Source organism: Lissotriton helveticus, chromosome 9, assembly GCF_964261635.1.
Source record: "Lissotriton helveticus chromosome 9, aLisHel1.1, whole genome shotgun sequence".
Classification (NCBI taxonomy): Eukaryota; Metazoa; Chordata; class Amphibia; order Caudata; family Salamandridae; genus Lissotriton; species Lissotriton helveticus.
Window position 1 is genome coordinate 1,087,626,563 of NC_136070.1, and position 13,384 is coordinate 1,087,639,946.

Below are 13,384 nucleotides of genomic sequence, written 5' to 3' on the forward strand. Positions count from 1 at the left end.
ACCTTGCAACAATGATTTTGGAATGGTACCTGGATGAGATTCAGATTAATGGGAAGTTACGTCAACCATCTCATGATTAGAGTCTGAATCTGATAGTGTATTGTTGTTGGAGATACCAGGAAGTTTACTATTTCTTATTTTTCCCATGTCAGATAAAAAAGACTGAAGGGGTGGGGGAAATGTAGCTTAAGTTCTCAACATGCATAGGAGGCAGAACATTATGAAAAACACACTGGGAACTTTATTAGCGCACGAGAAACCGCAGGCATACACTGAAACAAAGAACAGCATATAAAAGAAAAATCTTCCGGAAAAATAAGAGCCCTTATTTCCTTTTTAGAAAAAGCATATTTCGCCATGAGAGGGAAAACAGCAAACTGGAGACTCTGAATCATGAGGAATAAATTCTGGAAAATATGCAGTAAAGTTATATAACATGATAGCCTTTGGCAGTGTCAGACAGCATTGTCAGATATGAAAGGGCTCCAGAACATTGCCACACAAAGTAAGGTGAGTTTTTGATTTGAAAAGCCTTCTTGGTGCATGAGGAAACAAGCATTGGTATAGACATAAGGTCTTGCCTTTGGGACCTTATAAGTGTTTAGCCAGAGCTTTTGGCTTTTCTGGTGTATTTAAGCTGTATTGTAGAGCAGCATTGTTTACTTAGTTCAGTACATTGTGCGTTTTTCACCCATGTGTTCTAATTAAGCAAAAAAGCGAACACGTTTTCACTTTTAAAACTGTCAATTTAAATTCTGAGATTGCTACAAAACAGCATGCAATTATGGGGAAAAATGAAGTTGAACTACTGACTTTCATTTCATTTCCGATCTAAGCCGGTCTGGAGTTTGTTTTTCTTGAGTTGGTGCAGGACTTTGCACAACACCATGCCTGAATAAAATAAATATGCTTGTCAGCATCGTTAGCAATTTAGTGACGAGAAGAGTGCCTGCTTTCAAGCACAGCACCAGCTCTCCTTTGTCATGTGCTGGAAAGCGACTTCCTCCTCTCTACACTGCCATAAAGAAATATATACAAATGGCTGTGTGGAGTCGGATGAGATGTAGTGACACTTCATGCATTCCTCTTGCCGCTCTCCTGACCTCCACCCCCCTTTCTTAGACTTCCACCCACTCATGTAATAATGATTCGGAAGCATGGCTTAATAAATACCAGGCTGGTCAAACTATATTTTAAAAAGAGCATCACACGAGTGCACATAGCATGTACAATGAAAAATCTGCTTTTTATCAGGCTTGCTCACACATTTTTTCCAATTTTCAGCTGCGCAAGCAGTTAATCACAAGACGAGTTACAATGGCACAATTCTACTCCATATAAATAAAAATATTTAATGATGACTTGTTTTTCATGAAGTGTCAAAAACTCATCTTCTGCCTGCCCACCCCGGACAGACGCATGGCTGCCACCCCTGAAACGTGGCCTAATGGAATGCAAGCGGCAGAAAACCAGATAACATGGCGGCAGTCTGGGGGTTAACGGATTACAGCAGCTGAGCAGAGGCTGGCATTGCCAATTGGAAATGTGGCAGACAGACTGACAACCAGGCCTGGTATAAATAATTTTCAGTTGGAAGTTGGCGTTGCCTCTCCCTTGAAACTGATAGCTTCCACCTTTGCACAACAATCCTGCCTCGGAGCTGCTATCAAATTGCAGGGTTACCATCTTGTTTATTAATGCACTATTCTCACTAATCACTGTCAAAGAGCACCAAGACAGTCCAATCGCATCCCACTGCTGGAGAGTGGGAGGGACGACAAGAGTGCCACGAGGGGGACATCCTTGGGAATTCAGGCTTTTCCCTGCCAGCAGCTCACTTCTACTGAGAAAAAAAAGAAAGTACGAATGTTGCAGCCAAACACTGACGCCTGTGCCTAGCAGGAGAAAGGCTGTGACGTAACCTCCAGAGCTGCCGACTTCGGACCTGGGGAACCAGGTTCCAGCCTCAGTGTCTGTAAAACTGTGCCTTAAAAAAAATATTTAATGTAAATACATGACGATCGTCACTAAAACAATAGCGAAAGGAAACAAAATGAGGAACGGTAAACAATTCCCAAGTAAGAGCAAGCTCACAAGCCGAGAGAAAGCCAAAAAAAAGTGTGCAAAGAAGGAGCATACATAAAAAACAGTAAGACCACACGTAACAGGGGCAGTAGGCTGGGAGGGTACAAAACACCAAAAGGCGGGACTAATTAAGTATATCCACCAAACAAAAGCAGGCTTTTAAGAAGGCCACTAACGGAAGCCAATAGAAAAGATGGGATGTGCTTTAAGCACATATTCAGAATACAGCATGCCTCGCAGAGCAGTGCATGCGCTGCCTTGGCTTGACCTAAAAACTGTAGAACGTGCACCTTTACATTCAGTCAGGAATGTAAATTGCACGGAGAAATACAGGCAACCAGGGATGAAGCATGCAATTGTGAGGAGATATAATTATTAAATATCTGAGCACGGTAATTCCCCATGCATTGTTGGAGAGAGGAATGCGCTTGCCGCCTTTCCAAATAGTGGGCGCAACCTCGCGTTATAAAGAGATATCCCCCGGGGCGGACAACAGCAAAAAATAAGGAGCACCTAAGTCATGAAAGGCTCGAGATACTCACCATTTCACGAGGAGACGATGTACTGTTGTCTCCCTCCACGACAAGTGCTGGAGTGCTCGCAAATTCGTTGAAGCTACTCCAGGTTGGCTGACAGGCAGCTAAATTGCTGATTCGATGCGGTAAGGATACCATGGATTCTGTTGAGTGGGCCATGGCTCTTTCAGAGGCACTTCGCACTTTCGGAAGCTGTTCAGTCCACAATGGTGAACATGCCTTTTGATGGTCATCGTCTGTTTGGTGCTCACGCTGATTCTGTTTTGCACCATTTTTGGGAGAGTTGGGGTGGAGCGGGATCTTAAGCCCTGTTTGCTCTATCGGCGTGCTCCCTGCACCCCCTCTAACCTGCACCCCACCTCCCGTACTCAGTCTGTCTGGGGATGGTCTCCTTGATTTCTTTTCTCTGTTAGCCTTTCTAGGGCAGTGCCTGTTGGCTTCTTCTTTACACTCGTCACCTCTATGGTGCTCCTGTCCCAGCTGGTATTTTCTTATCTTGCATTCTTAACCTATTGATGACAGGTTGTGGTCCCTGGTTGCTTTTTGGGATGCATCTTATTTCGTGGCCCTGTTGGGTTTCTACACCAGTGGCTGCAGGGTGCTCTTTTGCTATCTCCCCAATTTCTGATAGGGGTATTTTCATGGTATTGTGCAGATGCACTGTTGCCTTGTTCCCTGTCCTACAGGGAACTTCGTCTGTATTCCTTACAGGAATTCCTTCTATGTTTCCGACAGAGTAATACCCTTTATACAGGACTCCACATGCAGTGCAACGGAGCAAGTTGGAAAATTGTGCAGGGGAGGTTCTTATTGCTCCTTAACCCCCCTGTTGTTGAGTATTTTTCTACACTAGCCAGGGGGTTATTTCCTTCTACTCCATCTGCCGCCCTTCTGTAGGAAAGTAGGGCCTGCTTTCATGGTTACCTCCACTTTTTGCTGGTGTTATTCTGTTTTCAGTCTAGTCTGACTGGGATTCTGCTAACCAGGACCCCAGTCACTGTGCTCTCTCCCTAAATTGGACTATGGTAAGTACTTTGGTACCTTCCTAATTGGCTACTGGTGCACCCTTCTAAGTCCCTACTATATGGTACTAAGGTACCCAGGGCATAGGTACACTAGGGGTCTCCCATGGGCTACAGCATGCCACCTTTGAGAGCTCACTCAAACTGTGACTACAGGCCTGCCATTCCAGCCTGTGTGAGATGGTGCTAGCACCACTCACAGCAGATATGCGTTTCCTTACATGTGAGTTCACTGCACTTAAAACCTATAAGTCACCCCTAAGGCAGGCCTTTCAATCCTGAAGGCAGGGTGCTTGGTTATACGTGTGATGGTGCCCTGCATGAGCAAGACACCCCCTACATTCCCAGGAGTCCATTCTCCAGGCTTTGTAAATGCAGTAAGCCATTTTATACATATAGTGGACATTTCGCCAATTACGAGATGACTAACTATATATTGGCCGTACCGAAACCAGTCATGTTTGGTATCAAACTTGTTGGAATCCTACCCCAACACCGATTCCCTAGGGGAGCCCCTCCGTATATCCGGTAACAGCATATAAGGGTCGAACAGCAAGCTAGTGCTGCTGCCAACCACAGACACAATTTTGCCCTCCTTTTCTAAGCCAGGCTCAAGGAGGGGAAGGTAGAGCAATAGGTTTCCTGTCACAGGGAGGTATGACTACTTCCCAGACAGGACTTAGTGTTTTGGGCTGGGGTGGGGACGCTTGCCAGCACCACAAGGCTGCTTTGAAAGGGACGTTTGGTGCCCTCCCTGCATACTCCAGCAGAAACCAGTTCATGGAGCCATTGGTTCCCGCTCTGGTGCAAAACTGAACAAAGGGTCCAGCCCCTCCTCTGGGAGGGATCCCTGAATCATCCTAACTCTTTCCTTTGGGTACTTAAGGGCTTACCTGTGGGTGGCTCTTCAGATTCGTCATGGGACAAAATTGAGATCCGAAACCACTTCTGCTTCTACCATCTGGGCACTGTATACTTCGTTGGATTTCGGTTTGGGAAACGAGAATGCATCTGGGAAGACTCCTGCTGCTCCTGGTCTCGTCGTCTTGCCAGTCTACTGCATAGTCTGTGCTTCATCCTGGTTCTTCTCCAGGCCTGTGGGTATCAAAGACACCTGAAGGAATCTCTCTGCATCTGCACGCACTGCAACTAAGCTGACCGGTCTGCTGCTCCTGACGAGCTCTGGTCTCCGAAAGGCCCAGCAACACAGGTGGTGGTTCTGTAACTCCCTCGAGGCCTACACTGTCTTCTCATCCAGTTTGAGGCCAGTATCCCTCGTCGGAATGGCTGGAACAGCACCCCTATGCATCGCGTCATCTTGTTCACTCTCTTCAGCAGAGATCTTCGGGCTCCGAGAAGCGCCAGCCTCCAGCATCTCTTCCTGCCAAGATCTTCGTCCTAACCGCATCCTCTACACCGTGGGCCTGCATCTTTGGTGGGCTGGTTCAGGTCCTCATGTGACTCCTGTGCCTCTGACCTGTGGGTGCTCTTGAGGGTCTACTTTGGCTCCAGTGGGCCCCCCTGCTTACTCTGGGCCTACTCGGACTCTATTGCCTTTGGTGAGTCCCCCAGGCCTTGCTGGTACCGACACTGCACCTTCTTCGTTTTCCACATCTATTGCTCCTGCCAATGTTTGTTGGTGCTCCCGAGTGGTATAGACTTTGTCCCCTCTGCTTGCAGGTACTTCTCTTTACTGAAGTCCCCCATTGTGGTGTACAGCGGTTTCTGATGTCACTTCACACCTATGCACCCGGCTTCCCTAGTGTAGGTATCCTGGTTCCTGGGGTATCCACGGGTGGGGAGACTCTCCAACGTTCCATCTTCCACTGGGGATTTTCAGGGTCCACTGGGAAGGTCCTTCTTCTTGAAAACTGCAACCATGACTTTTCAGTTGACTTGCATTGAGTACACAGCTGTGTTTTCACTCTGCACATAGCCTCGGTGGGGTTCCTGTGTACTTACCGCGGGTCCCCAGCTCTACTACGTCTTCTGGGCCAAGTCTCACCTTTTGGTTGCAGCTCGCATTCCACTTTATTAATATGGACTTTCACTTGTGGCGTTGGTCTTTCCATACTATTTCCTTCATCTTGTCCCCTGTTTGAGCCAGGTCCCTTCTCCATCTGTTATTATTTGTTTTAAGATGGGGACTAGTGTGTTGGCCTTGTTCAACTCGACCCTTTTTATAGTCCTCTATAGTAGTCTTTCTTCATCTATTCTAGTGAGGTTGTTTCTTTCCTGCTGTCTTTTTTTCAACTGTCCTCCAGCTGCCTGATCGTTATCGTTCAGTCGGTAGTGCTGTTTTCTGTTTGCTTACTTTGTTTTCTGAAGTGTATGATTTCCACCCCCTCTATTCCTTTTATACGGGGCCATGTGCTGGTTGCCAGCTCGCCTTTATTCCATCTATGGCGCATGACCGATGTTGTGGCCGTTAAATGTACCCTTCTTAGGGACATTTTATTTTAGTGTCATTTCTGTATATATATATATGTGTGTGTGTGTATGTGTACACACACACACACATATATATGTGTGTGTGTATATATGTATATGTGTGTATATGTGTGTTTGTGTGTAATATACCTCTTTTTACTAAGTATATCTATAGTAAGTCATGCTCTTCTGCCTCCTTAGAAGGAATGTGTTTTTGCTTACATTGTTGCGGTTTACCTCGTGTCCTGGAGAGACCTCCGCAAGTTTGTTGCTTTGCACTAGCTACGGCCCCACCACCTGAAGGTTCTATGTTGGATAGTTCCAGTAGGTTCCCTTCTCTCTCAGTGTTTCCTCTGACCATGTGCGGTCTATTGCCATAATTGTTGTTATTGTTTGCAATGGTTTTCTTAAATTATTGGTTGGTGCTCTCTGCATTTCTTTCTGCTAAGGCTAGGAGCTTTGGCTTGGGTTTAGCTATCATCCTTGGGCTTCCGCTCCTTTCTCTTGGCCTGTTTGACATTAGTGGAGCGATGTAGTATTATGTGTATATGAAGTCTTTGAAACTCATCTTTGTTCTTATGCGACAGTGTCTTTTCCCCATCTTTTTGCACAGTTGTGGATTTCAGTTATGTACAGAGTTCTCCACGATGTTTCTTGTGCGATATCTTCTTCCTCACCTCCCTTCCTAATAGCAGTTTTTTTCTTATGACAGACTGGATTGCCTAGTTGGGGATCTTTTGTGGGATCGGTTCTCGGACCCTCCTCCGGGGATGGTATTCCTTGGGTATCTCATTCAGAGGTAATCTGCGGCTAGACTTCTCTATCAGATAAAGAAGTTACTTACCTTCGGTAACTCCTTATCTGGTAGAGCCAATATCTAGTTGCAGATTCCTTACCCGCCCACCCATCCTCCCCGCTCTTCGAGCAGATGTTCTTTTTCTTCCATATCATTTCAAGGCACGCTCGGGCCTTTCATTGGTAAAAAAATTAAATGCATATTAGTAATAAATATTGCAAATAAATAAATATAAATGTTTTTCAAAATGAAGATTTTTTGGACACACTGTTTCTATGGACATTTCTATATGTGGCTCCACGTTTTTGCACCTAAAGTAGTTGTGGAAGAAACTGACATCAGCGGTCAGGGGAGACTTATATGGACTCTGTCGACGTAACATCCGGTGGACGACGTTGTTACGAACTCGCTCGAGGCTCTCTACTGACGCGCAGAGGTACTGCTGTAGAAAAATTTCCGTATCCAGTCTGGCGCCTGGGATAATTGAAAGGTAAGGAATTTAAGGCTAGATCTTGTCTCTGCCAGACAAATCCTTACTGAAGGTAAGTAACTTATTCGTTAGAGATATTTTAATATATACGATATGAGATTTAGTGTTTATCTAAACTACAGTTGGCTGTTCATAAAAAAACAAGCCAGGAATATACAGTTATTTTGTGAAGAGTACAGTTTGCATACTTTATGTTGTTAGCACTTGTAATTCATTAGCTAGTAGTCAAATATCTGTGCTTGATATAAAACATTACATAACTGCATTTCTTTGCGTGCAACTTGTGTTCTATTCTAGACGATGCACATTGTTTATTCCAATTTTTCATTTTGAAATAACATTTGCCCTATTTTTCACGTTATTAGTCTTGCTTTGAAAATGTAGGGTACTGTAGCGAAATCTGTAAAATGGTCTTGTACTTGGAAATGCAACACTCGAATTTATCTTTAGAAAAATATGATTCAAAGTAAATGGAACCTAAACCAAAGAGGTGTGCCTACTGCGAATAATAAATAAATAGGTATTTATTTTTCTTGCACACTATAAAGAAGCATTGTTTCTGCCCTGCTTACAACACGACAGTAGACCTTCAGAGTGACCCTTCCTCGAGATCTAAAAAACAAAAAACAAATCTAGCCTTCAGAATAAGCTTCCATCTCACAAAAAGATAGAAATGACTGTCAGAAAAACCATATCAGTTTTCAAACTTTAAAAAAGTTGACTGAAACAAAAATTAGCTCAAAGAAAACATTTCTCAAGACTGCAGCTGTAGATTTCAGAAAAGGCAATCTAAAAACAAATAAACATACGCTGTTTTTTAAAGAAATGACGAACAACAGTTTTGCACTTTTTTATTAAGTAAATTGTGTAAGCTCAGTTAGAGGAAAATTTCTGTGGTTCTCGACAGGCTGTCAAAAGATGGCAGCTTGCTGTTCGCAGCCGCTGCTTTGTGCCTTCTGCTGTTTTTGCCGTTCAAAGTAACTTTTGAAGGGAGCATTATGGGCAAGATCAATAGAATGGAGTTCTTCTCTGATTGTGCTTGAAAAAAAGACTGTTTTGGTGAAGCGAACGCCCAACTTCCTCTTGTCTTGGCCGTGCTCGCACTCCTGAGGGATACGCTCTTAGTGCTGTGGTGCAAGATGGATACAATGCTCAAACTTCGCATAAGGATGGCCTGCTGGGATAAAATCAACATTGCAGTATTCAAATAAGTAAAATAAATCCCCATGTTAATGTAGCTCTTATAGACCTATTTTGTTGATCAGCTCTAATGTCAAAATGTATTCAAATTGTTGTGATTAGCCTAGCGAAAGTTATCCAACAGTTGGTCTCCACTGTACAACTTGGCTTTTTCCCCCCCCCGACATGAGACTACTACCCTTGTTAGCCACACAATTGTCATGTTAGACGCGGCGAGTATGAGAAATTCTTGGGCTGGTGCAATTTTGCTCACGCATATTAATTACTTGCATCAAACCTACTTAGCTCTGGCCAGATTCGCTCAAATTAACTCGGCGGTCCCTGATATATGTCTACAATGCGGAGCCTCTCAGGCTAACTTTTATTACATGTTTTGGGATTGAGGGATAATATTGCAGTTTTGGACTTGGGTCCTCTCAGTAATCAATGAACTTGTGGATACAGCTCACCCAGTGGCTCCCTGAGCAATGACTATTGGGAAAATTGCTTAGAACCATTTAGAATAAACTGTTATGCTGGTTTATAGGCTGCATGATGTGAGAATCTGTGCTGGAATAGATAATAGCAGTAATTTGGGTCACCTTATCCTACACTAGGACATAATAATGATTCAAATAAATGCTAAGTCTGATGATCTACCTGTTTAAGAATTCGTATGTTAGTCGATGCCATGATCATGTATGCATATCTTTGCTGCACCTGCTTAATAAAGCACCTAAACTAATATGTGATTGGGGGGGGGGCGCGATTTACTCAGCTGGTCCTGGGAAGGTGTATGGAGGTGTGTCCGAATCACCTTTACTCTGTGCGTTGCAAATACATGTGTGTGGCTGTCAAGCTGTGGTATCTTTGTGATTCTCTCCCCCAAGTTGAATTGTATTTTTTTAATTTGTTGCTGTTAGGTACATTCTGTTTTCATTTTCTTAATCTTTTACTTTATTTGCTGAGATCCTCAACTCTATACCTATATTGTTACTAGACGATGAGGGGCGTGAGGGAAGGGAGGAATATGTTTTATGTGCATTGATATTGTTTTATTGGATACCTCCTGTGTCTGCCCACCAAAGCCATGCATAATTCTGAATACTGTTATGCTGATTTGTTGAAAATGAAATGAAAAACAAAAAGATGGGTTCTTGGGCATGTATATTCTCGACATATACAAACATATTAAAAAATCCCAGTTCAAGGGTCTTTGTTGTGAGAAAGCTCATAGCAAGCATATTAACTACATGTGAGATCGGTTAAGGATGTCCCATTCCTCCAGTGCTGTTGGCTCTTTTACTTAGAGCCGTATTCACTGTCCCTTCACTGAAAAATTAATGCTGAACCCTTCCTCCTTAATAATGACAATTAAACATAGCAGTTTACTCCACCTATGTGAATTTGGCAGTGTTAGCCTTTGCAAAAGTGTCTATGCTATTTGGAATGGTGGCAGCATAGAAATTAAATGTTGAGCCAACATAAATACTTGCAAATTGGATAAGGTAGGTAGTAGTGTGGTTGAGGAAGCAATATATTTGGGTATAACAGTAGGTTGTAATTTAGAGCATATATTACATAAATCATAAAAGTCGCCTTAAAAATTGTGCTGCAGTTTTAAGGAACAGACTCTTCCTTGATTGACTGATTGCATATAATGAACATTAACATCTTAACTAAATTCTTATATCTATTTTGGTCTGTTCGTGTAGACTCTATGGTTGGTAGTTTCACACTGGGGTATTAAAAAGCAAGGAGAGCCATTCAGTTTGTGAAACTTCCTGCAGAAAAGGACGGATGGACTCTTTCTGATTTGATATTGTATTATTGGGCCTGGTTAATCCAATAGGCGCATTGTTTAATTACTGACGCTCCCGATAATTTCTTTATTTTTAAGATCAGGCGCAATGCCTGTGGTTGGTACATGACATGTTTTGATTCGAAATATTTCAAAAGTATAAGATTTAAGTTAATTATTGTAGTCCGACATATATGGAAAAAAGGTGCAAAATGTTTAATATGATACCGGCTAGCAGATACACTTCTCTGCGAGGTAATTCATCTCTTCTTAATATCTTTAGTGGTTCTATCTCAGATAAACGGGCACTACATTGCTTAAACTTTATCAAGATAATTTGAGCACCCCCAAAGAGAATTTAACCTACCAAAAATCACATTAAGAATTTGCATGTGAGAGATTTCGTTCGCCAATATGGTTTTACAAATATTGGAACAAATTCTTATTGATTTGTTTGCCTGCAGGAATAAAGGCATTAATAATAAGAAAAAAACCTATACAAGCTATATTTGAGCGTGGCATTTGAGCATTAGACAGGTAAATGGTCCATGAACTTAGGTTCTGTCATTCATATACACAAGATTGCATGTGCAATCGATATAAGAAACAATCATGTTAGAGCTGTTAACCTATGTCTGCAACAATTTTAAGTTGTAAATGTTATACCCCATGCAAGCTGTTCAAATTAAAATGTTGATCCCATTATAAGTGCCCTTGTTGTGATGAACATGGAACGGACGAATTTCAAGTTTGCTGTATGTACCCAACAGAAAAGATCTTGGTCGTATATTGCAGATGTATTTATTATGTCCAAACATGTAAAAATGGCGGTATCAAATGTGGTACTTTTACAAAAAAAACTTTAGTCTGCCATACAATGTGTTAAAGGCCCACTTAAAAAAACTATTTTTGAAAACCTGGTCACCGCTTATGGAGCTTTAAACTTGAAACTAGATATTTTAATCCGAACGCTTGCTACTTGCAACAATTACTGTTGAGCATCCACTAGATCTAGCAGCTAGTGAAATCCCATTTGGTCATAAAAAAAAAGAATTCTATAATTTTACAAGAATATGCATCCCATTATTTTTTTAAGCCTTGGGCTTCACTTTGTTTATGCTTTCATTTTTTTTCTTGCTTAAACAGTGAATGGAGCAGGCCTTGCCATGGCAACATGTGATATAATTGACCTTCATGGTGGCAAACCAGCAAACTTCTTGGATCTTGGTGGTGGTGTAAAAGAGGCCCAAGTATATCAGGCATTCAAATTGCTCACTGCTGATCCTAAGGTAATATAATATTGTAATTGGGATATTAATTGGAAAACTTGCATAACACGTTTTCTTGTTTAAATATGCTTGTGTAAGCATGTTGATATATGATATATTATCATTAAATACAACGGTGTAATGAGAAGTATTTTGTCTAGAGTGAGGCTTGGGTGTTTTGATTTATAGGCTTTGTAGTCTGATTAGGGTTAGATGTTGTTTCATGTTTGGTAATAGTGCATTCAACTTAAAAGTCAAGTCAAGTCAAGTCAAAGAATTTATATAGCGCACTACATACCCAGAGGGTCTCAAGGCGCTTAGGGAGGGGAGGAGGATTATTTGTCAAATATCCACGTTTTAAGTTGCTTTCTGAATGCTAGGTGGTTCTGGGTAAGGTGAAGGTAAGTGGGGAGTGAGTTCCATGTTTTAGCTGCCAGGTATGAGAAGGATCTGCCTCCCATGGTGGTCTTGTTGATGCGAGGTACATTGGCGAGGGCTTGGCTGGAAGAACGTAGTTGGCGGGAGGGGGTGTAGAAGGACAGTCGTGAGTTGAGGCATTCTGGTCCGATGTCGTAGAGTGATTTGGGTGCGTGGGTTAGCAGTCGGAAAGTGATCCTCTTATTGACGGGTAGCCAGTGGAGGTCTTTCAGGTGACCAGAGATGTGTTCGTTACGCGGGATGTCTAATATGATCCTGGCTGAGGCGTTTTGGATTCGTTGGAGTTTCTTCTGGAGTTTAGCGGTAGTACCTGCGTAGAGGGTGTTTCCATAGTCCAGTCGGCTCGTGACCAGAGCGTGGGTGACTGTTTTTCTGGTTTCGGTGGGGATCCAGCGAAATGTTTTTTTGAGCATGCGAAGAATGTTGAAGCAGGATGAGGAGACGGCGCTGACTTGTCTGTTCATTGAAAGTGAAGAATCCAGGATAACGCCTAGGTTCCGTGCGTGGTCTGTCGGGATGGGTGCTTTTCCAAGGGCTTCCGGCCACCAAGAGTCGTCCCATGCAGAGGGGGATGTACCTAGGATGAGGACTTCTGTTTTATCTGAGTTCAGTTTCAGACGGCTGTGTTTCATCCATTCGGCAACTTCTTTCATTCCTTCGTGTAGGTTAGTTTTGGCTGTGCTGGGGTCATTGGTGAGAGAAAGGATCAGTTGCGTGTCATCCGCGTAAGAGATGATGTTGAGGTTGTGTTGGCGGGCGATGGCCGCGAGGGGGCTCATGTATACGTTGAAGAGGGTGGGACTGAGTGAGGATCCTTGTGGAACGCCACAGATGACTTCAGTGGCCTCGGACTTGAATGGTGGAAGGCGGACTCTCTGGGTTCTTCCGGTGAGGAACGAGGTGATCCATTCAAGTGCTTTTCCTTGTATTCCGATGTTTCTGAGGCGTTGTAAAAGGGTGCTGTGGCAGACTGTGTCGAAGGCTGCAGAGAGGTCGAGGAGGATGAGGGCGACTGTGTCTCCATTGTCCAGTAGAGTTCGAATGTCGTCTGTTGCTGCGATGAGGGCGGTCTCAGTGCTGTGTTTTGCTCGGAAGCCGGACTGTGAGGAGTCGAGGGATTTGTTGGCTTCGAGGAAGGCGGCGAGCTGGTTGTTGACAGCTTTCTCGATGACTTTGGCCGGGAAAGGAAGGAGCGAGATGGGGCGGTAATTTTTGAGTTCGGTGGGGTCCGCAGTGGGTTTTTTCAGAAGGGCGGTGAGTTCAGCGTGTTTCCAGCTTTCCGGGAAGGTGGCGGAGTTGAAGGAGCAGTTGATGACGTCTCGGAGGTGCGGTGCTATGG

General features: G+C 43.4%; 1 protein-coding gene across 1 annotated transcript in view; it reads left to right on the forward strand.

The window, feature by feature from the left end:
- Window positions 1-13,384, forward strand: part of SUCLG2 (succinate-CoA ligase GDP-forming subunit beta) — a 600,661-nt gene that overhangs the window by 335,981 nt on the left and 251,296 nt on the right. The window contains exon 9 of the mRNA XM_078661482.1: window positions 11,486-11,628. Coding sequence (XP_078517608.1) covers window positions 11,486-11,628 — 143 coding nt within the window. The remainder of the gene's footprint in view (window positions 1-11,485; window positions 11,629-13,384) is intronic.